This window comes from Pteropus alecto, unplaced genomic scaffold (genome assembly GCF_000325575.1).
Source record: "Pteropus alecto unplaced genomic scaffold, ASM32557v1 scaffold98, whole genome shotgun sequence".
Taxonomy (NCBI): Eukaryota; Metazoa; Chordata; class Mammalia; order Chiroptera; family Pteropodidae; genus Pteropus; species Pteropus alecto.
In genome coordinates, this window is record NW_006443570.1 from 12,556,414 (window position 1) to 12,580,854 (window position 24,441).

The following is a 24,441-nucleotide window of genomic DNA, read 5'->3' on the forward strand; positions in this document are numbered from 1 at the left end:
ATGTAGCTTTAGACCTGCTTACTTGCTTTCACACAAATGAAATCATGCTATGTGTACTGTTCTGTAACTTGTTTTTCTTGATAAACACTTATCCTAGGTACTTTCCATGTTAGCACATATATGGATGCACTTAATTTTTTCTTTTAAGCTCATTGTACTCCATAATACTTTACTTGGCCAGTCCCCTATGCTGCACTCTTGCTGAAGATTTTTAAAGCAAATCTTAAATGTCATCATTTTATTCCTACTTTAGTATGCAACTCTAAATATGTTAATATTTTCTCATATATAACTAATTCCATTATCACACCTAAAAAAAACCATATATATATATACATATATTCTTGGTATGATCTGATACCCTCTACAGATTGGTCTCAGAAATGTCTTTTTGGTTTGTTTGACTAGGATCCAAATGTATACATTTGGTTGTATATATTACCTAGGTCTCTCTTGTAATCCCCCACTCCCTATGATGTTGATTTGGTTAGAGAATCCAGGTCAGTTGTCCTGTAGAATATCCCACATTCTGGATTTCTCAGTTTGTCATGTATTTTAACTTGTTCTTTTAGTGTCATTTGACTTCTTCCTATTCCTTTGCATTTCTGTAAATGCAAGGCAGCTCTAAAGCTGTGGTGTTCAATACTAGTAGCTTTTGACATAACTCCAGTTTCCTTTGAAAACTTTCATGCTTTTTCCCCCATACACAGTAAGGTGTCCCGGGCTCTGTACAAAAAAAAAGATGTCTCAGCATATTCCCTCAATAGAGAGGGTTCTTCAAAAATGTGCCTACCTTTACTTTTTAAATACACTTTCTGCTTATCTCTGATAAAACAAAATCATTAATAAAATAAACTTAAAACTAAAAAACTCTAATGAATACTGAATGCTTTAACTCCATATTCTTCCTCACTTTTTCTATTTTCTTAGTTTAAAAAATATTTTTTATAAATGTCAATATCAGTTTGGACATCTCAGAGTGCACTGTATTTTTACTACACTGAAAGAAATTTTAAACTCTGAACAAAATTATTATTAGAGTTTTAGGTGTATAGCTTAAGTTCTTTAGTTTATAATTGCTTCACATTATGAGGAAAATTTTCTTTTAGGAATTTTCCTTTTCTAGTCAGCTGATTCTTTCTGTAGTGGTAAGCCTTGGGAGAAGGAAGGTAGATATAGTGTGGGACCCATAAATCAGTCAATTCCAGTGCTGTCCAGACTGTTATAACTTCAGTCCAGTAGAATGTTTTTTAGTCAGTTGCTGTAGGATTGTAGATGAAGACCGAGCTCAGCCAAGCCATCGACTTGTAAGTACTAACTGAAATATCAAGTACGTTCCTAAGTGAATAAATTTCAGACCTTTTTATACCTTTTCATCTTAAAATAACTAGAATCTTATCTCTTCAGATACTAAGATGTTTAGATTATATAACGCAAACCACCTTTGCCTATCCGATCACATAGCTATTAAATGAACATGAGAAAATTGGCTTTTATGAATCTGTGCTCTTTTAGGTCACTGAACAAAGTATTCTTTTCCATGTAAATACAGATCATTTTACTTTGGGATTATATGTGAAAAACATCTGAAATGTCTAATAGTGTTAACTTGAATATCTGATATAATGTGATGCTATAATTATTAAACCTTTCTTTTCAGGCACAAAAATGTTAAACCAAGAAATCCTGGACAACAAGGACAGGCATTATCTTTAAGTCAGCAACAACAAGTACTTCCTAAGCACAAGACCAATGAAAAGCAAGAAAAGAGTGAAAAACCACAGAAACGCCCCTTGACTCCTTTTCACCATCGTGTATCTATTAGCGATGATGTTGTCATGGACACAGATTCAGCCAGCCAAAGACTTGTGATACCTGCTCCAGAAAGTCAAGTGAGATTTTCAAACATCCGAACTAACGATGTAGCAAAGACTCCTCAGATGCATGGCAGTGAAATGGCAAATTCACCTCAACCACCCCCACTTAGTCCTCACCCATGTGATGTGGTTGATGAAGGAGTGACTAAAACACCTTCAACTCCTCAAAGTCAGCATTTTTATCAAATGCCAACACCAGATCCCTTGGTTCCTTCTAAACCAGTGGAAGATAGGATAGACAGTTTATCCCAGTCTTTCCCAGCTCAATTCCAGGAAGCTGTAGAACCTACAATATATGTTGGTACAGCAGTAAACTTGGAAGAAGATGAAGCTAATGTAGCCTGGAAGTATTACAAGGTCCCAAAGAAAAAAGACGTAGAGTTTTTACCACCTCAACTTCCAAGTGATAAATTCAAGGATGATCCAGTTGGACCTTTTGGACATGAAAGTGTAACATCAGTTACAGAGTATGTATTTTTTTAATAGTCACTATTATAATTTAAGGGTGGAAAAATGATGTAAGTTCTTAATACCAGGACTCCAGAATTGGTTTCAGGGTAGGATTTACAATAATAAATCCTTCAAGTGTTAATTTTGCTTAATTTTTACTGCATTCTTTCTTCAAAGAACCTCCTTATTATGAAATATTTTAATCACAAAAAAGTGGAAAAAGTAACATCCATCAACCAACTTAAGGATTTTGTGTACAATTAGAACTCTTTATATACTATTTTTCTTCTTTTATTCTTTCTACCATCCCAAATTTGGTATTTATCACTTATCTACATGTTTTTATACATGTAGCTTTAGTTAATTCATTATAATTGCTCTGTAGTGTTTCTTTGTTTTGAATATACCATAATTCATTTATCTACTGTATTGAAGATATGCAAGTTGGTTTTTTTCAATTTTTCAGTTACAAAGGACGTAGCAGTAAACTTTTTGTATACATTTTCTTGTACATTTATATAAGAATTTCTCTAGGGAATACATCTTAAAGTATTGCTGGGCTGTGGGATATTTCCATATTTATCATTAAGAGTTGTAGCCCGGTTGCTTTTCAAATGATACCAGTTTACACCCTCATCAACCAGCAGAGTATGAGAATGGCTGTTGCTCTACATTTTCCTCAGTACTTGGTATTATGAGACTTTTAATTTGGCTAGTCTGCATTCAGAATGGCATCTTATTGTCTTAATACATGTTTTCCAGATTCCTGGTGAGGTTAAGCACCACTTAAAATGTTTATTGGACATTTAGATTTCCTCTTCTATGAATTGCTTATACCTCGTATTTTTCAGTCCACTTTTTAAAAATTTATTCTTTGCATATTCTAGTATCTTGTGTTATATGTGCTACAGCTGTCTTCCTCTAGTCTATCTTCCTTCTTTATCCCCTTTACGTCTGACGTTTGAGGCAGAAGTAGGCTTTTTTTTTTTAAATCAGATCTGCCTTTATTTTCTATGTTTTGATTACATTTCTCGTTTGTCCCATAAGTCTTTTCCATTTTTATCTGTAGATTTATCTAAAGACTGAATATCAACCCACAAAACATTATTTCCATTAAAACTATCATTCAGTACAAGGCCAAGTAGTGTGTAAAGATTACATTCCTTCTCTTATCAGTCTGTTGTCATTTTGAAAGATTTTAAAGTCTTCTGTTTAGCTTAGCATTTTGAAATTCCACAAGAATATTTGTAGGTATAGTGATATTTCGTTTCATCCTTTTACTGGGCGGGCATTTGAGAAAGGTTGGGTCAATTTGAAGGGTTTTTTTGATCTTATCACTGGTAAATTCTCTTTCTTGGATAATGTCTCCAATTTTTTTTCCATTTTCTGTGGAACCTCTATAATTCAGATGTTGAACTTCTATATTTTCTCTCATTTTTCTTATATCTTTTTTTACTCTATTCTGAGGGGATTCCTCAGCTTTCTTCTGGCCCTTTCTTGAAGTCTTAATATTTATTTCTCATGTTTTATTTTTCTAAACTTTGAAAATTAGCATCATCTTCTTGTTTAATGCCTTGTAACATTTTCCATTTGAATTACTTTATTTTAGTCTTTTTTTTTTTGACTATGCTACCATGTTTCTCATAACTATCGTTTCTCCATACACATTTTAGAATGAGGACACAGAGATGCTGATTGGAAATTTTGTGTACATATACAGGGTCTTGTTAACTGGTAGGCCTTCCTTACTCATTCAGTAAATATTTTGGTCTATCCTCTGTATCAGTTCCAGACACTTTGCTTTATGGTAAGGAATGTTTTTGGAGGCCTTGTACTAAAAATTCCAGAATGAAGAGGATGCCAGATCTTGGGTCTTCACCAGGTAGCTTATTCATTTTTCTTTTAAGAGGAACCTTCCCTGTTGCATTCAGAATGGCATCTGAATTTTCAGCTCTTATTTTTCATTTCTGTCTAGAGATAAAAGTCCAGATTTTCTCTGGTTTTCTAGGTGATTTGGCTCTCCTGTTGTTTATATAGTTTGCATATAGCCCACTCTTTCATATTCTAGGCTACGAACTTTCTCCACTCTGTTTCATTGATTTTGATCTTCCCTGAGACTAAGTAAAATGCCTTTGTAGCTTCTTTCTCATTTATCACTACTGTTAAAGATTTACTTACTTTTAAAATTCCTTGATTACTGTTTTACTAGACAAACCTATGTGCTTCATCTAGTACTTTGTGGTTTTTTCCTTTTTTAATCTTTTTTTTCCCCCATCTAGCACTTTGAATCTTAAAAGTTTCCTAGTATGATTATTATTATTTTTTTAATTAAAATTAATCTGGATTTGAAATTGGGGGACTTCAGGATACCCTTATGATCATGGAAGGCAGTTTGTTTAGTAGTCAGATAGTCTCGTGAAAGCAAATGATGTCTTAGAAACAAGTCCGAAAAGACCTTAAAATATCTGTGCTAGATGTAATATGAAAGTCTAAGCTAGCCTCAACTCTTGTCTGAAGCTACCATTGGTCTTATTTCTGTACTTCTTTACATATGTGTATAGAGTGATCATTGTAAGTTAAATATTGTGTTACACGTTTCCTTAAAACCCTCCATAGTTTCTATTATACTTAGAATAAAATCCAAACCTTTTCCTCTCATTTGTAACATACTGCACAGTCTCCTGCCTAGCTGGTGCTTCACTTTTATGTACTGCTGTATTTGCTTCCTGATTTTGCCACACCAGTTTCCTTGATATTCCTTTAAAAGGCCAAGCTTATTCCTAATGGCCTTTAGAATTGCAGTACAGATGTGGGGGAGCAGCTTACCCCTTCTTATTCAGTCCTGCTTAAAAGTTATCTTCTCAGGAGGTATTTCTCTAAACCAGCGGTCTCCAAACTTTTTGACACCAGGGACCGGGTGCTCTTATGAGAATCTAATGGCTGATGATCTGAGGTGGAGCTGAGGCAGTGATGCTAGCTCTGGGGAGCAGCTGCAAATACAGGTGAAGCTTTACTTGCTTGCCCACCCACCGCTCACCTCCTTCTGTGCGTCCTGGTTCCTAACAGGCCACGGACCAGCCAGGGTTTGTGGGCCCCGATCTAAACTGTAGCCTCTCCTCACTTCCCAGATCACTGCCTCTCCTGTACACTGCTTTCATTTTCTCCCTATGTATATCCTTATCCGAAATTATATTATGTATTTGCTAATGGTCTTTTATTAGAATGTAAGCTCTACGATGTCAAGGACTCTGATTTACAGCTGTTTCTCCAGCATAAACACTTACACACATACCACCACCACCACCCCAATCCCTCAGAACAATCCTAGGCTCATGGTAGACATTCAGCAAATGTTTGGATGAATGAAATGGCGGTATGGCCATAGGTTACTTTATGATTTTAAAACTTGTTTTCTTTCTGGGTTATATTTTCTTATTTAAAGTATATTAAAATATAGTGGTATGAATATTTTCAGTTTTGAAAACTAAGAGTTTTTATGGGCACATTATATTCATAAGACGCAAGAATTCTAGCTATAACTTTAAGTGTATTTGCTGCTTATGTGCATGAGCATCTGTAAGTGAAATGGTGTCTGAAAAGTTAATACAGCTAAACCTTTAATCTGTTTTAAAATTATTTGACATTTTCTGACTGAATAAAAAATAGAAGCATAATGGAGAAAGGTAGCATGCAGAGTAGAATGGTGCTGGGTCTTGATTATGTAAAATAAGGAAATAACATGCTTTTGCTTTTTCCTGGTCACCATTTTTTCTGCCTCATGAAAAGAAAAAATTGAATAAAAGGGTTTTTTTTTTTTTTTTTTTAAAATTCTGTGTCTCATGTGAGTATTGTTTTGGTTCTGTTAGTTACTGAAATGTATATTGTGTCATAATTCAATTTTAGATAGAATCTTTGTTTTTGTATTGTAATAGATTAGAATATGGTAAATATCACAAAAAGTCAACCATTAGAGGCTTAGCCGCTGTATGAATTAAGAAACACGGAATATAACGTTCTATACGTGATAAGTTAGAAATTTTTTAGTTTTATGTTTTTAATCATCTAGATGAATCTGTCCTTTTCCTGGAGTTATTGTTCTATGGCAGTAGTCCTCAATTGGGGCAATTTCTTATTCCCACACATGCACACCCCCAGGTGACATTTGGCAATGTCTAAAGACATTTTTGGTTACAACTAGGGGTGTGCTACTGGCATCTGGTAGTTAGAGGCCAGGGATGGTGCAATGTGTAGGACAGTACCCCCACAACAAAGAATTGTCTAGCCCCAAATGTTAATAGTATTTAGGTGCTTTAATGTCACAAGAAACTTATAACAGAAATTTTAACTCTAGAATAAGTTATTAAATTAGATAGGCCAAACATGTTTACTGATTAGTTTCACTGAGGAGATACCCCATACTATTTTGGTGTCCCTCCCCTGCCCTCCAAAAAGAAAACACAGTAAATTGCCTGGCATGGTCTTCAGGTGTTTGTAGTATGTTAATACAATTTTTTTTCTCCCATAGTTAAAAGGATCTTTTAACTATGGAATAATTTAGTGATTCAGGTGCCTGCCATTATAATACTTGAAATATGATGTCATGAGGATCAGTCATCTCCTTATAGTAGTGGCAAAGCCAGTTGACAAAGTCATATGATGTCCTCTCTCATTAAAATAAATTCTGTGAATTATGATTATACTCTTTATGGCATTTAAACAATCTTAATTTTTTATAGAAGCATTCTATAGTTCTAAAAATGTTGTATCATCTTTTTAGTCATAGAATAATCCATTCAGAAACTCAGTTTGTTTTATATGGATGAATTCGTATTGCCCAGTCATTGTAAATTTCTATTTTTTCCATATTTTGAGTTTTGAAAATATATTTAAATATATCAGTTAATTTTAACGAATTTAATTAGAGCGCTGTTGCAACTTCTACATTCTTTCTTAGAAAGATTATCTTTTATATTCCTCAGATACATTTTCTCAGTTTAAATAAACTGAAATTTCTCTAATATGCAAGATGCTATAAGGCACTGTTGGGGTATGAAATATATTTGGTCTTGGCCCTAAATGAAATTATAGTTTAAGCGAAAATAACATTAAATTCTGTGATATATACCTACACACGTGCGCGTGCACGCACACACTAACACACACACACACACACACACACACAATACAGTAGCGATGCAGAGCCCGAGTGGGGAATAATTTAATTACATTTATGAAGAATACAAGAGCATTATGTAGTTTGGTGTGGATAGATTGTAGGGTGCTGCTTAGTAGTTTGGTGTATCATGATGAGAAATCAGATCTGGAAAGTTCGATAGGGCTATATAGTGGAATGGCAAAATTTTGCTCATAAGTTTACGTATTCTTGAGATGGTAGGGGAGCACTGTTGTGAGTTAATTTTGAGATAGATAAAATAACAGGGTTTTGGAAAATAAGGATTTTAGAAATATTACCAAGTAGTAGCATTATTGAAAGACTGAAATGAAGGGATGGTATAGATGTATGGAAGGAGATCATTTTGGGCATCTGTTTGAATCCCTCAGATGTAAGGTGATATAGGACACTTACTAGGAAATTAGGAAGAAGTACATAGTAGAGATGTATGGAATCTGTAGATGTTGTGGAATAGACTAAAGAACTTTGCAGCTAGTTGAATAGTAAAGTAAAAAGATAACAGAAGAGTTAAAGACCAGCATGTTTGTTTCAAGAGAGGGAAAGACGAGAAAGAGCAGATTTGAAGGCTTCTCTACTACCTATTTTCCCACTTTTGTGCTAAATCTTAAATTTGATTTTTATGATTTTTTAAAAGAAGCATTTCAAAAATAGAAGTACCTTGAAGTAACTATTGATATACCTTATGAAAGTAAAATTTTGTTAAATAAGTAATGTCTGGCCAAATAATAATGACATAGTCATTTAAAAAAGCAAAGGAAATCTGTATAGGTTAATATGGGAAGATCTCTGAATAGGTTATAAAGTTTAGGAACAAGATGTACAGTATATGTATACGTATATCGTATATGCATAATTTTCTCACCCTAATTAGGTAATACAAGGTTAATCTGTTATTTTGAAGGAGAGAAATTGGGAAATTTATACATTTCAGCTATGCCTTTGTATACTGTATGAGTTTTAACTATGTGCATCTAGGATGTATACATCATAAAATTGTGAATTCAGTTTGAAATGTCTGCTTAGAGATTCATCAGGCAGTTGTGATCATGTGTCTGAAGCTTAGGAGTGGAAACTATTAACCCAGCTATAGTATATATAGAATGCAAACTGGAGCAAGAATGCATCAGAAATTTAAAAAGTAGTTTATTTATAGTAGTTGACTTTTACAGGTATGTGCCTTTTTAGAAAATGGAGGAAAATTTTAGACTTTTATTTATGTTAAGCGAATACTCAATTTTCATTTGGTATAAATAGGGGAAGTTTTCTATTGATTGATCTTAAAAGGTAGCACTCTGTTTCCATAATAAGTAGATAGATGAAAGAAGTACTTGATTTTTCTAATCAGTTTTAGATGATGATGGCTGCCCAACTAGTTTATAGTTACAGAATTCATCATTTCTAAGCACCTCTTATTCTTAGACTTCCATGTGCAGCAGTTGACGCCAAAATTTTTAGTAGCTGCTTTAAATCAAAATTCCTTTTCTAATTTGTTAGAGTTTAGTTGAGGAAGAGAGAGATTGCATATTTCACATACAAGACACATACATCTGTGAAAATATTTTCTTTTTGCTTCTAATTATTTTTAGTTTATTAATGATAGCATCTATTTCAGAATAGTGGCTTGAAACCTTATAAGTTGTAGATAGCAAACTTTCTGCCAAGGAATGTTACAGTTATATTTTAATTTCTTCCTTCAAGGATTTGGCACTAGTTTTAGTAGAATTTGTGATTACTTAAAAGTTGTCTACTATTCTGATTCAGAGGGAAACATTTCTAAACCTTGAGCAAAGAAAGAACTGTACTTGAGCATAGTTCTTATGTCTTCTTTAGTAAAGATACATCAGGATATCTTAATCATAACATTCCTTTGTTGTATTAGTGATATTTGTATCAGTAGATTTGTATTATATGTGCCTAGCTAGAGAATGCATTATTTGATCTCTAGAAGATAGTTTCTAATTACTTTGTTTCATAGAAGTCCATGAAATAAACTTGTTTGATTTATTGTATTCTAAAACTTTTAACTTTTATCAACTCTTCCGTATTTGATACCTTATTTTAATACATTAAAGCTATATTTTTGACAGCTAGCTTGACTCAGTTTAAGGATCGATTCTGAATATTAGAGATGGTACTGGAAAAGGTGCCATTGAAAAATAGAGGACTTTGATTTATTAAATTTATTTGTTCTTTAACATTTCCTTCTATAGCTTATCTCCAATAATCGTCAGTTCTAAAATATTGTCATTCTTTGGGAGAATTTTTCTTGAATAAAGGCATAAAAGCATATGCTGCTATAAGCCATGTTAAATTCTCTACAAATAGATTTTAGGATAGTATGTTACTGTTGTCATAGTAAAAGGAAGGAGATACGATTAACAAATAATATAAAAGTAATTTTAATTTGCTTTGGGCTTTGCAGAGCTTCCTGTTTATGGCTGTACTTAATCCTTTTCCAGTTTGTCTGTATTTAGCTTTATATCTGATTGAAACCATCTCTGTAGTTTTACTATTTGGCTATATATGAAAATTCCTTTTAGAAAAGGAAAGGTGTTTTTGTTTACAAAAGTATATGTATTCTATATAATTGGATAGTGACGATAACTTGATTTTTTTAATCTGGCATCTCTTAAAAATCACAATTTTTATTTATTTTCATCAGCTTTAAATATAGAAGGATGTGTAATGTGAATAATTTATATTTTTAAATTTATTGTGATTTGATACTCTTGGTATTTAAATTTTTTGCATATCCCAATGTCTGTGAGAACCATTCAATAAAATAAGAAAAAGTTGTCTTTAGGTATTGCATTTGGTTTACTCATTTTTATTCTTAATAGAGCCCTGTGCAGTAAGATTAGTCCTTTTAATGATACTACACACTAGTTTAATAACTACCTATGTAAACAGTGTGGCGATTTTTAATGCTTCTGCCTGAGGACAAATTTATATAAAAAACTGTTTTATTCACCTCTATACAGAGTAGTAGTATCTTTCAGGTTGTTGGGGGTGGGGAGGAGGAATGGGTTCTTATACTTTTTCCCTATGAATAGTTATTTGAATATGCATCCTTAAAATTTTTCCAGCCCTAACTCTGCCACTATATGACCTTAGCAAAGTATTTCTTTCTACATAATTTCCACATCAAAGTCAAAGAGCATACCCTCCATTTCCTATCATACAAGGTTATTCTAAGTGTTAAATAAGAAAATACATGTCAAAGTTGATAGAAATATTATTTTGAAAAGATTATGTTAGTATCTGATAGACAATTCAGCAAACAATTTTTTTAGGGTCTAATATGGTGAAGTACACAGCTACTCTTTATAAGTAAATGTTTATTTATAGAATAGAACTATTTTAATAATTGTAAAACATATCCCCATTGACAGTTGTGTTAGCACTATATTGCCATAGAAAAGAATTTTTGTAGATTTGGGATTTTCAGAGGGGATTAATCTGGGGCATATTTGGAATAACAGTGACATATTTGATATCCGATAGCACATTTAGAAAATATGTGTTCTTTTGATGGCCTCAGTTTCAGCCTTAGTTTATTGGGTACAGAGGGTTTTTAGTGCTGGGCATTGGTGAATAGAAAAATGTACTATGATATAATCCCTTATAAAGAATTTATAAAATAGAAAGTACCTACATTCCTTTCAAATCATACCTCATTTTTTGTCAGTAACCAGGACAGATAAGCAGTGGCAGCAGCATCACTTTTTAACAAAGATTGTTTATTTCAAAAGATAATTATGTCTTAAGACTATTAATGTAAACAACATCTCAGTCCTGTGTGGCTTCTAGATTTCATATATTTAGCAAATATTTATTGAGCACTTTTTATATGCTAGGCACTGTTCTAGATGTTTGGGATAATTCAGATAACAAAGACAAGATTTCTGGCATTTAGGTGCTTATATTCTAGTGGGAGTCACTATAAACATAAGTGAATTACATAGTATGTTAAAACAAGTGCTATGGAGGGAAAAATAGAGCAGGATAAGGGGGATCAGTGTTGAGGCAGTTGAGCATATTGCATTTTTAAATAAGGTCTCATAGCTAAGATGACAAAAACTTGAAGGAAGTGAGGGAGTTGGCCAGGCAAATATTTGGAGGAAAAGTGTTTGAAACAAAAGGAACAGCCAGGAGTGTGTCTGGCCTTTTAGAGGATCATCAAGGAAGCCCTTGGAAGCAGAATGAGAGAGAGGGAGGAATAGAATAGTAGAAGGTGAAGTTGGAGAGGAAAAGAGACAAATCATGGTAAACTTTGGTGGAGGATGTTATAATAAGGACTTTGGTTTGTACTCAGAGTAAAATGGTCATTGCAGGATTTTGAGTATGATTTGACTAGAAGCCTCACTGCTACTGTTCTGGTAGCACGAGAATCTCAGCCTTGCAAGCTGTAGAGAACTTGAATTTGGGAGTCTAAGTGTCCTATACAAACCAAAAACGAAACATTCTATATTCAGAAGCACCGTAGTCATCAGAGACATAAAAATCCTGATGCTTTCCAAGCTTCTATGGCGCAGTTCAGCTTGTTGTGGCTTCCCCCTCTTAGTCTGAGACTTTTAGCTTTCTCTGTTGTCAGTTTCCACTACTTCATCTTTCCAGCTTTGCTGTCGTCACTTTTCGTTTTGTCATCCTTTGTCGTTTTATTGGTTATTTTAGGAGCGAACAGAGAAACATGTTTATTAGTCTCTGTGTGGAACCAGAGACTTTTCCATTGTGATTAGAAAAAACCTCTAAAGTACTAGCACTGAAACTTCTCTTGCCATTATAAAACATCTTACCAGAATTAGCAATAGTAATAATGTTATTTTCATGAGACAAATCAGGCCTTTAAAATTTTTTAACTTGAAGTATATTCACTCATGGCAATAGGAAAAGAATAGTCACTTTCATTATATCAATGTATAAGTTGTATAAAAGTAAAAAAGTTGTATATTGTCCCACTATAAAGCTCACATTTTGAGAGTTCCTGTTCTGGAACAATTTAGGTTTAAGAATCCCTTTAAGCGAATGGATTTTGACAAGTTTGTGCGCTTGAGGACTTTGGAACTGAATGGATTACCAAAAGACAACATATTTTAGTGAAAAAGAACATAAGGATATGAGACCCGGGTTTTAACTCCATTTATTATTAAATTTGAGGCGTAAGAAGATCACATAACCTTTCCATGCCTCAATATCTTCCTTTGTAAAATGAAGGATTGCAGATTAGATCTCTAAATAATTCTAAGAACTTTAAGATACTGAAGTTGTTTTGGAAATTTTTTATGCTTTTACAGAGAATAAATATAATTAATTTTCTGATTTTTTTAATGCAGGTTAATGGTGCAATGTAAGAAACCTTTAAAAGTTTCTGATGAATTAGTGCAGCAATATCAAATTAAGAATCAGTATCTTTCAGCAGTAGCATCTGATGCAGAACAAGAACCTAAAATTGATCCATATGCGTTTGTTGAAGGAGATGAGGAATTTCTTTTCCCTGATAAGAAAGATAGACAAAATAATGAGAGAGAAGCTGGGAAAAAACAAAAGGTAAGAGAAATCAAACTACACCAAAGGGTCTCTAATGATTTGTACTACTGCATATAGTACCACACTTCTCATTTATTTTCTTTTAAAATAGAATAGAGTCATCATTTTAACTTAGAAAAATACTTTTTTAAACATAAGTAAATCATGTACACAGTACAGAATTTAAGAGCTTCTATGGACTTTATAGCTGGTCTCTGATAATGAAAAGATCTTTATCGTAACTGTAAAAGTTTTGGATTTGGAGAAAGTTCATTAACTTCTCATATTGAAATCAGGACATTTAGGTGGATGAACTATTTTGAAACTGAGTTAAAATATACTGTTCTGTGAATTAATGGTTTTCAAAAATACAGTAAAATACATATCGCTGAGTTTATAAAATAATGTTTTTGAATACATGAGCCAGGAACTTACAGTGCCCCTAAAAGTAAATGTTATATTAATAAAGTATGGAACATAAAAATATTTATTTGATTAAAAAGTTAAATATCAAATATTTGAGGATGTATTAAGCATAAGATAACTCTGCTATATATGTCTTTTGCTTTAAATATAAAATTTGGAAGTTGAAAGCTGTAAAATTGTGAAAAGGACCCAATAATATGTTTAATACAAAGAATTTATTTCATGAAGTTTTATTTAGCTTTATTATGTACTAGCTACTTAAAATTTTGTCCTTTTGTAAATATGAAAACAGTGGCTTGGAAGGCTATAGATATTATAGGAAGAACATAGACTATGGAATTTGACAGATTTAGGTCGAAATCCCAGTTCCCACTACTTATCAGCCATGTTTCCTGGATTATGTTTAGAACTATTTTTTGTAAGATGAGCATACTAATTTATCATATAAGTTAGTTGTGAGAATTAGTGATAATATCTATAGACTACCTAGTAGAATGCTTGAAACATAGCTACTCAGTTTGTGGAGTTTGTTATTAGTAAATTACATATTTCAGCCTAATATGTAATATTGTTTGCAGGTAGAAGATGGGTCATCTAGTGTAACAGTGTTATCTCATGAAGAAGATGCTATGTCATTATTTAGTCCTTCTATCAAGCAAGGTAAAACTTTAATTTCCTAATCAAAATATTGCATTCCAGGATTGTTACTACAAACTACAGTTGACCCTTAAAGAATGTGGAGGTTAGGGCACTGATACCTTTGCATAGTTGAAAATCTACATATAATTTGACTCCCCCAAACAGCCAGGTGCTGACTGGAAGCCTTATTGATAACAAACAATTAACACATATTTTGTATGTTACAAGTATTATGTACTGTATTCTTACAGTAAAGTAAGCTAGAGAAAAGAAAGTGTCATTAAGAAAATCATAAGGAAAACACCTTTAAACTTACATTTAAACTGCATTTAAACTTACATTTTCTATTTACAAGATGAATTGTTTGTCACTACCTACATTAATATTGTGTTATACGATACAAAACACTGCAGTTATACATGTTACTGACACTGGACATCAAAAATGAAAAGATAATGTGAAAAAGAAATTGGTATTTGTTTACAGAGATAATGATTCATGCCTTGATAATAAAGAAGTGGCAGTATGATTGCTTCACAATAGATAGCCTAATATAATCGATATGATTGCTTCATGGTAGTGAGGAAATCTCCAAAACATTTTCTAATATATTTATTGAAAAAAATCCACATGTAAGTGGACCTGTGCAGTTCATACCTGTGTTGTTCAAGAGTCAGCTCTAATCTGATGTTGTTGGACTATAGATGTTTTTTTGCATAATTCATATGTTTCATAAAAAGGGATGGATTTCTATGAAACAGGATTTCTTAAAATGATGGATTCATTGTTTAACTTGTACTGGGAGAAGCAAGTTCAGGTTATAGAAATTCTGTTGAATTGTTAGAACTTCTTTGCTTTTTTACTAATAAAGAATTCTCATCTGTAAAATAAGATTGGATGAGATCATCGCCTAAGGTCCCTCTCAGATCTAAAAACTATCAATTTATAAATTAAACTTTACTGTAATTTTGTTGTTCTTTTCTCTCCCCCAGTACCCACCCTTCACAAGTTAGAGGAACTGTTGCCAAGGCCATTATTTTAACGTCTTTATTGAACACATGTATACACTGTTCTCAGCACTGACAATAGTGGTCAAGACTTCACTTTGAAAGTGTCTGACTTGTACTCCTTGTGAATGGAATAGAAAAACATAGTATATTAGTCCTTCTACAAAATCTATTTAACTTTTGATAAAGGCAAAAGAAGTCCTTTGGTATATATTGAACTTAGGGACAAAGTTTTATTTTGCCATTTGGAATAAATAAAGAGGATCAGGCTTTGTGTCACCAGAAATAAAAATAAGTAAAAAGTCCATCTGAATAAGGAAGAGAGATGGCCTTTGACGAAATAAATTTGGTGGTTAATGGTTCTAAGTAGATTGGTAAATTAACAATTTGGGTTCTTTGGCTTATTCATCTACCCTAGATATAAGAAATGTATAATTGCCTTCTTGTGCCTGTGATGTCGCTTTCTCAAAATGTAAACCATCTGCCACATTCTGGAGCATCTTTTGAGGTGGAGCTTGGAAATCTTGATTTATAATAAGTACCCTATATGATTTGTACACACTCTAAAATTTCAGAACTATTGTTCTGGTGAGTGTTTAGAACTGATATTCAGAGACACTATGAAAATGACTTTTATCTTTCTGAAAGTGATGGCTATTTCAAGTCATTTAACATCCTGAGGATGCTTTAAAAGGTTATACACCAAACTGCAAATTGTTTTTTTTTTCTTGTGTGACAATATAAGAGGAGTTGAACTACCATTTGTATTTGTATTTTTTCTTAAGTAATCATATATTTTTTCCCCTAAAACCAGTAAAAAAGTTAATAGAATTCTAGAACTCAAATGAAGCTTAACTAAGAGGTAATATTTATTGAATACTTTAAGTGCCTGGCACTGGGCAAACTGCTTTACCTACATTCTATCACATTTAATTCCTGCCATTACTGGGGCACAGAGTAGTTAAGTAACTATCCCAGAGTCATACTGTTTGTGTTAGAGTTGGGATTTAAATTAACAGTCTGACTCGAGCTGGAGCACTTAATCATCATTATACTGTGCTTCCTTTACATTTCAGGAAGATAGAAAAATAATGTGTGTCTGTGTGTGTGTTTTAAGTCAGTTATCCTAATAGTATTGTTTATATTTTTATTTGAGATATTATACATGTATTTAGCTATGTTATGGATTACATAGCCTTTGAAGAGCTTCCTGGAGAAGGTACTACCGTTTATTTACAACTTTATTTCACTGAAAAAAAATTTTAGATTTTAAACAAATCACAATTTCTTATTATATTTTACCCTTATAAATTTAAAGTTATATAATTAGCTTAAATAAATAGATTTGTACTTATTTGATCAGTAGTAGAATTTTTGGATTTTGTTTCTCCGATTTATATATGTAGATGCTCCACGTCCTACTGGTCATGCTCGTCCTCCATCAACCAGTTTGATTTATGACTCAGACCTGGCTGTCTCTTATACTGACCTCGATAATCTCTTCAATTCTGATGAAGATGAACTAACAGTGAGTATCTTGTTAATGATTAAGGTTATAATTTGTTTTCCTTGATTTTATGTGTTTTTTTTTTTTAGAAGTGATGTGTGACTTGCATACTATGTTTCAGTTAGCCCTGAACAAAAGGAAATATTTTAGAATAAAATTTCATTAATTGATTTCTTTTTTTAAACCTCATGTTTAAGCAGTGTTGACAGAGTTTCTGTCATCTACAAACTTGGAGTTTCTTTTTATTTTATATGTTTGAAGGACATGTATGATTAAACAATTTGAGCTCTGCCCTATATTCTTTTTCTGCAGCCCTTAAGAAGTAGACTTATTTTCCTTGTCTTTGATCTTCTAGTTTGTGAAATGACCCTGGAGTTGACTTTTTTAGAGAATAAGTAATTAACATTAAAATTATATGCCTCGTCAATTTATTAAGGAATACCACTTCTTTTGAATTTGTTTGGCAACACAGTCATTATTATAAGACAACTACATACTATAATAATGAAAGAGGAAGAAAAAGTAACATTTAATCTTTAACGCCCATTTGCAGAGAAAGGTGAAGATAAAAGGAATTAAAGCTTAAAATGAGATTCCCTAGAATGTCAAGTCTGGCAAATTAATGAATTGGGTGCTGCATTATCATAAAAGGGAGTTCTTTTTCATCTGCATAAAGGTAGCTTGCAAACTTCTATAGTACATTTGGTTTTGTCCTATACAATATATACTTTTAATCTTATATACACACACCACCCTTATGTGTATATGTATATATTTTTTTATGTATATATATGTGTATATATATATACACACACACATACTTATATGTACATTTGGCATCTTCAATTACATGACATCAGGCAGATATAGCTATGCATAAACTTTTACTCTATATCTCATAATATAGTATATTTTAGGGTACCATTTACTGGGTAAATACATCCCTAATACATTGGTACTTTTATGCTTTCTTTCTCCTACCATTTATATATTAGCTGTGGCTCTTTTGAGGTAAAAAGGTTGCAATCGGAGCTTAATCTATATATTTATGACAAAGTGGCCAACAGGAGATATGGAACCAAGTTATCGACTCTGAAAACATTGGTGCCAGATTGGAGATGCTTAAACTTGGTTTGTTCAGTGTATTAGGATTTATTTTTAATTAGGGATCTTGTTGCTTTGTCATATGAGATCTTTCTGAAGTTCGTGCTTAGTTTTTACCTGTTGTAGCATTTTTGCATGAGTAAAGAGATTATTAAACAAGGTGTAAAGTGTAAAAAAGAATTGAGGATGGTGATTGATTATTTAGGAAACTTTAATGTCTTTTACTGAAGGGGACAAATGCTTTATGAGTATTTTTTACTAGGAAGCAATTCTGATATTAATTATGAACCTTCTTATTGCAGGTTTTCTAATGTATTTTAATAGGTTTCAGGTGGAAGTTATTCTTGCTTCTAAGTGTTTTGAAAGTATTGGTCATTTTCTTTGGAGGAAATTTTTCCTCTGTTAATTTGAAAGATTATTAAATAAACAGAGAAACTAATCTGGGTTCATTGATTGCCTAAAATGTGCTTTATGTCTTTGAATTGCATCTAGTATGTATTTGGCTCTAGCACAAATTCAAAATATTACTTTTGATGTTACTTTTAAGTCACATCTGAATGATTACTATCTTGAGATCACATTGGATATAAAACTTAAGATAAATATGTAGGTTGTTTGTTTTTTTTTTTAATAGCCTGGATCTAAAAAATTGGCAAATGGATCAGATGATAAATCCAACTGCAAGGAATCAAAGACAGGAAATCTGGACCCGTTATCTTGCATAAGTAAGCTTCTCAAATCTGTGCTCCAGATAAATCTGCAGAATTTTTTAATCTCAGCAAAGTTCCCTACCCCTTTGTTTTAAACACAATTTAACTTCTTTTTAGTCTTATGTTAAAATGTGTTTTATTAAATATAGGCACTGCAGATCTTCATAAAATGTATCCTACGCCACCATCATTGGAACAACACATTATGGGATTTTCCCCAATGAATATGAATAATAAAGAATATGGTAGTATGGATACAACACCTGGAGGAACTGTTCTAGAAGGAAATAGTTCTAGTATGGGAGCACAGTTCAAAATTGAAGTTGATGAAGGATTCTGTAGCCCAAAACCTTCTGAAATTAAAGTAAGTATTTTAGTTTTCTAGAAAAATAATTTGCTTCCTATATTTTCATATAGAATTAGTTTGTTGCTGTTTTAGAAATTATTTTATATTGCTATTTGCAACAACATGGATGGATCTTGAGAGTATTATGCTAAGTGAAATAGGTTAGATGGAAAAGGACTAAAACCGTATGATTACATTCATGTGGAATATAAAACAAAACAAACTCATAGATACAACAGAATGGTGGTTACCAGAGCAGAAAGGATGTGGGGGGAGGGAAAATTGGGTAAAGGGAGTCAAATATGCGGTAAAAGAAGGTAACTGGGTAGCGAACACACAGTAGAATATACAAATGTTGAATTATAATGTACACCTAAAATGTATATATTATTAATCGATGTTACTTTACTAAATTTTATTTAAAAGATTATTTGATTCTAGTTTTATAGTTAACAAATTTGAAGACTGAATTGTGATAAGAATGCATTCGAGAAAAGAATAGAATTATATTTACATTTTATTTTGTTTAAAGAAAGTAAAAAATGATTATAATCAGTTTGCTTTTTTTCTCCTGAAGGTAAGGTTCGGTCTGAATGTCACGGTCTTTATTTATATTGTAGGATTTTTCTTATGTCTATAAGCCTGAAAATTGTCAAGTTCTAGTGGGATGTTCTATGTTTGCACCTCTAAAAACTTTACCAAGCCAATGTCTGCCTCCTATCAAATTGCCAGAAGAGTGTGTTTACCGTCAGAGTTGGACCGTTGGAAAATTGGAATTGCTTCCTTCAGGGCCTTCAATGCCATTCATCAAAGATGGGTATGATTTAGATTTATATTATTGATATAGTGTTAGAATGCTTATATAGCTTTAATTTTTTTCATAGAAGTACCTGGCATGCTGATACCTAAAAAAAAGATATTGGTTTTTGAAAATTCTAAAAATTGTTTTTTGATTAATAGATTTTAATGGTATTAGCTGAGTACAGATAAACTATTGGAAAATTTAAGACTGTTATGCTTTGATTCTTTGTCTTCAGAAGCACCTTTTATTTTGGTCTAAAATTAGAAATCATTCCCATTTGTACATTTGCCATATTTCACAGACTTTTCTAATTTAAAATACCTGAAATTGGGGTATCTTATAATTGGTAGCTTAAAATTGTCCCTTTTTACACAGACATCCCTAAAATTAGGATTTTTTTTTTTTTTTTAATAATCGGTGGCATCTTAGAATCAATGAAATATGGGTATGTGTAGTATAAGAAATGTATAGATAGTAAATGTGGATGTCTAGGTGTAGGTGTAGATAAGTGTATACAGATTTTTTTAAAATAATTTTGGAACTAGTTGGTTAGTCCTCAGCCCACAACAGTCTCCTAGAGTGGATATATTAACCAGAAATACATTTTAGTTGTACTTGGAATTTTTGGACTAATGTGCTTTCATAATTTTCAGTGTTACTGAAAAACAGTAACATTGTGACATTTTTAGTGGTATTTCACATTACTAATATGTTCCTTTATGTTCGTGTTTGATTTTCTTATACTCTGGTGACGCCAGTGATGGAAGTACGGTGGATCAAGAATATGGTCCTGCTTATACACCTCAAACTCATACTTCTTTTGGGATGCCTCCAAGTAGCGCACCTCCTAGTAACAGTGGAGCAGGAATTCTTCCTTCTCCGTCTACCCCTAGGTTTCCAACTCCAAGGACTCCAAGGACTCCAAGGACTCCTCGTGGAGCTGGTGGACCTGCCAGTGCTCAAGGTTCAGTCAAATATGAAAATTCAGACTTGTATTCACCAGCTTCCACCCCATCCACATGCAGACCCCTTAATTCAGTTGAACCTGCAACTGTTCCTTCGATCCCTGAAGCACACAGTCTTTATGTAAACCTCATTCTTTCAGAATCAGTTATGAATTTGTTTAAAGACTGTAACTTTGATAGTTGCTGTATCTGTGTCTGCAACATGAATATCAAGGGTGCCGATGTTGGAGTTTACATTCCAGATCCAACGCAGGAAGCACAGTATAGGTGCACCTGTGGCTTCAGTGCTGTCATGAACAGAAAATTTGGAAACAATTCAGGATTATTTCTTGAAGATGAACTAGATATCATAGGACGCAACACAGATTGTGGCAAAGAAGCAGAAAAACGTTTTGAAGCTCTCAGGGCTACTTCTGCTGAGCATGTGAATGGAGGACTAAAGGAATCTGAAAAATTGCCTGATGAGTTGATATTATTACTACAAGATCAGTGCACTAATTTATTTTCACCCTTTGGAGCAACAGACCAAGATCCTTTCCCCAAAATTGGTGTAATTAGCAATTGGGTACGTGTTGAAGAGCGGGACTATTGTAACGACTGCTACCTGGCATTAGAACATGGGCGTCAGTTCATGGATAACATGTCAGGAGGAAAAGTTGATGAAGCACTTGTGAAAAGTTCATGCTTACACCCCTGGTCCAAAAGAAATGGTAAGTATGTAAACGGAATAATTTTTCTCTTTGTTTTCCTTTAGTTATATGACTTTGCTTTTCTTAATTAGGAAATACCGTTGAAAAAAATTTTCCATGTAGAAACACTTAGATTTGGACTTAAAACTCCTTTAAGTATGGCATTTTAAAGGGAAAATTTCCTAGCAGTTTAGTTTAATTTCCCCCAAAAAGTATGGTTATTGTAAAATTGTAATTATGTACTTACGTAGAAGTATAAAAGGTACTTTGCACATGTTAATTAGAAAATTTCTAGATATTTGTGTTATTCAACATTCTTTTATTCATTAAATACTTATTGAGCAACTAGTGCTAGGCACTGTTGTTTTATAAAGTGGTGTTGAACAAAGCAAACATATTCGTTGCCCTTTTTGAGCCTGTAATTTAGTGGCGAAAATAAACAAAATAAGTAATTTTATAATATTAGATAGTGACAAGTGATTTGAAGAAAAAGCAGATAAAGGAGTGGAAAAAGTCAAGTGTGCTATCTTAGATGTATGGTTAGAGAAGATAGTAGCGAGGGACAGCATTTGAGCAAAGACCTGCATAAAGTGGGGGAATGTGAGCTACGTGGCTTATTGAGGGGAGAGTGTTTCAGGCAATGCAAAGACCTTGAGGGAGTAGTGTGCTTAAGATGTTTGAGGAACAGTAAGGAGGCAGTGTCGCCAGAATGAATTCAGTGATAGGGAGACTGGTAGGAGATGAAGTTTAAGAGATGGCCAAGTACCAAAATCATGTGTAGAGTCTTAGGGACCACTTAAGGCCTTTATAGTTAATTCTAAGAGTGGTGAGAAGCTATAGGACAGTTTTGAGCAGAGATGTAATATGATCCTTTTTCTGTTTATTTTATTTTTTAAAAAAGATCACTCTAGCTATTGTGTCGAGGGTGGTGAAGATGAGAGTGGAAGCAGATAGATCAGTTAGAACACAATTGCAGTAGTCCAGGTAAAAGATGATGATAGCTTAGACTATATTGGAAGCAATAGAGATGTAAGTAGTAGATTCTAGGCATATTTGGGAAATAGAACCTACAGGATTTGTTGGTACATGTAAGAATAGATGAGGCATCAAGAATAGCTTAAGCAACTGGATGAAGGATGATGCTAATTACAGAGGAGGGAAACATGGAGGGGGTGGTCAAATACACTTTTAGAGATGTGAGTTTTCATTTTAGAGGAGTGGTTGGGGCTGGAGATTAAAATTTTTTGTGTGTGACTTATCAGTATTAAAAGCTACAGAGCTGGATGAAATAACCTAGAGAGTGACTGTAGATAGTGAAATCCGAGGATAGAACTGACATTTAGAGGAGAAGAAGAAGAGGATCCAGGATAGGAAACTAAGGAGGTAGGAGGAAAACCAAGAGTATGGTGTCCTGGAAGCCAAGTATAAGAAATGTTTGAGGAAGGAGAAAACGATCACCAATGTCAAATATTTGTGTAGAGTTATAAAAATCTAATGGGGTAATCCATATTAAGTGCTTAACACAATGCTTGACACATACTAAGTACTGAATTAATATAAGCTGCCATTATTATTATTATTGTTGTTATTATTAAAATCATCAGTTAGATATATTTATTTCTTTCATATACAATCAACCTACACTTTTTAAAAGATGTCTCAGTATACCACAGATTAACTTTTCTAACTTTTGGTTATTATACAGAGTTAGCCTCCTTCAAAATGTTTTCGATGAGTCGATGTTCTTAGGTGGTATATGCCATATAAAAACTTTTATTTGGTCTTTGTGCCATTTGCTAATTCAGTCATTTTTGACATGTGTAAAACTGTGCTTGGTATTATGGGAGATATGAAGGTATCCTACCTTTAAATTACTTACAGACTACTTGAGAACTAAAATTATAATATATGTTGAAAGAAGAAAAAATAACTCATTGATAGGAGAATGGATAAAAACAGATAGAATGTTATGTAAGCTCTGAAAATGCATAAAACTGTATATAGGAAATAGATGAATCTTAGTAATAGTATTGAGGCCAGGGAGAGGGAACAAGTCCCAGAAGATTATATATAGTAACATACTTTTTTATAAAGTTCTAAAACAAGCAAAACAAAGTATTTTTTAGATGCACATAAAATTCAAGATAATGATTAATACTTAATAGCTGAAGGATAGGATAGGGAGAAGCACTTAATAAAATTGCTTTGGTAATGTTCTAGTTCTTGGGCAGTGAGATCATACTTATTCCTTATGTTATTATCAAAGCAATTTGTGAAATAAGGGCAGTGCATGGACCAATGGTTAATATATTGTTTGTGACATAGTTTGATGAGTCATCAAGCTCATTATATTAAATTTTTTAAAAAAGGCATAAATAAATGTCATAGATGTTCAGAAAAAGGGCAGAATTATTTACAGCCATAGATAGTAATTAAAAACATAGGCTGTGGAGCCAGACTGCCTGGATTTGAAACATGGTTCTGTCACTATATCCTGACTATGACCTTGGGCAAATTATTTAACCACTCTTGTCTCATTTTCTTAAAATAGAGTCTGTAATAGTATTTACCTTATATAGTGTTGAGAGGATCAAATGAGCTAATACATATAAAACAGAGCAGTGCCTGGGACAAAGTAAGAACTCAAATATTAATAGTAGTTATAGCAGTAGCATTAGTGGTACTATTTTTATTATTTCTTGTTTTTAAGAACTAACTCATCTTGACAGTTCTCATAAGAAAAAAAAAATTTTACATGTGATGGCTGGTTTATCGTGATCATTTTGCAATATATACAAATGTCAAGTCATTATGTTGTACACCTGTAAACTAATATATATCAGTTATACCTCAAAAAATTTTTAAGGTACCAACTTATGTAAATTATACCTCAGGAAAAATAAAAGAACCACCTATTTGCAAAATAATAGAAAATATTGAGCTTTACCTTATCATTTTTTGTGCAACAGTAAACATTGATATAAACAGAAAACTGCAGCCATAAAGATGAATTTCATCCTAAGAACTGTATTAGAAATAATTCAAAACAAACAGAAAAAGAAATGCTTTTACATTTCAATTAAAGTGTTTTAATATAAAAAATAATGCTCCAAAATGTAAGTATACAATATTGGAATACTTCCATTAAATTATAGCAGCATCATGAAATAGTAGCAAGTTACCATGTTTTAGTATCTTT

At 32.7% G+C, this 24,441-nt stretch overlaps 1 protein-coding gene across 1 annotated transcript in view; it reads left to right on the top strand.

The window, feature by feature from the left end:
- MED13 (mediator complex subunit 13) overlaps nt 1-24,441 on the top strand; it is a gene marked incomplete at its 5' end in the record, with an annotated part of 91,955 nt that overhangs the window by 34,139 nt on the left and 33,375 nt on the right. The window contains 8 exons of the mRNA XM_006925147.2: nt 1,661-2,344; nt 12,855-13,068; nt 14,052-14,133; nt 16,526-16,647; nt 18,365-18,455; nt 18,590-18,804; nt 19,407-19,603; nt 20,347-21,263. Of these exons, the coding sequence (XP_006925209.1) occupies nt 1,661-2,344; nt 12,855-13,068; nt 14,052-14,133; nt 16,526-16,647; nt 18,365-18,455; nt 18,590-18,804; nt 19,407-19,603; nt 20,347-21,263 (2,522 nt within the window). The remainder of the gene's footprint in view (nt 1-1,660; nt 2,345-12,854; nt 13,069-14,051; nt 14,134-16,525; nt 16,648-18,364; nt 18,456-18,589; nt 18,805-19,406; nt 19,604-20,346; nt 21,264-24,441) is intronic.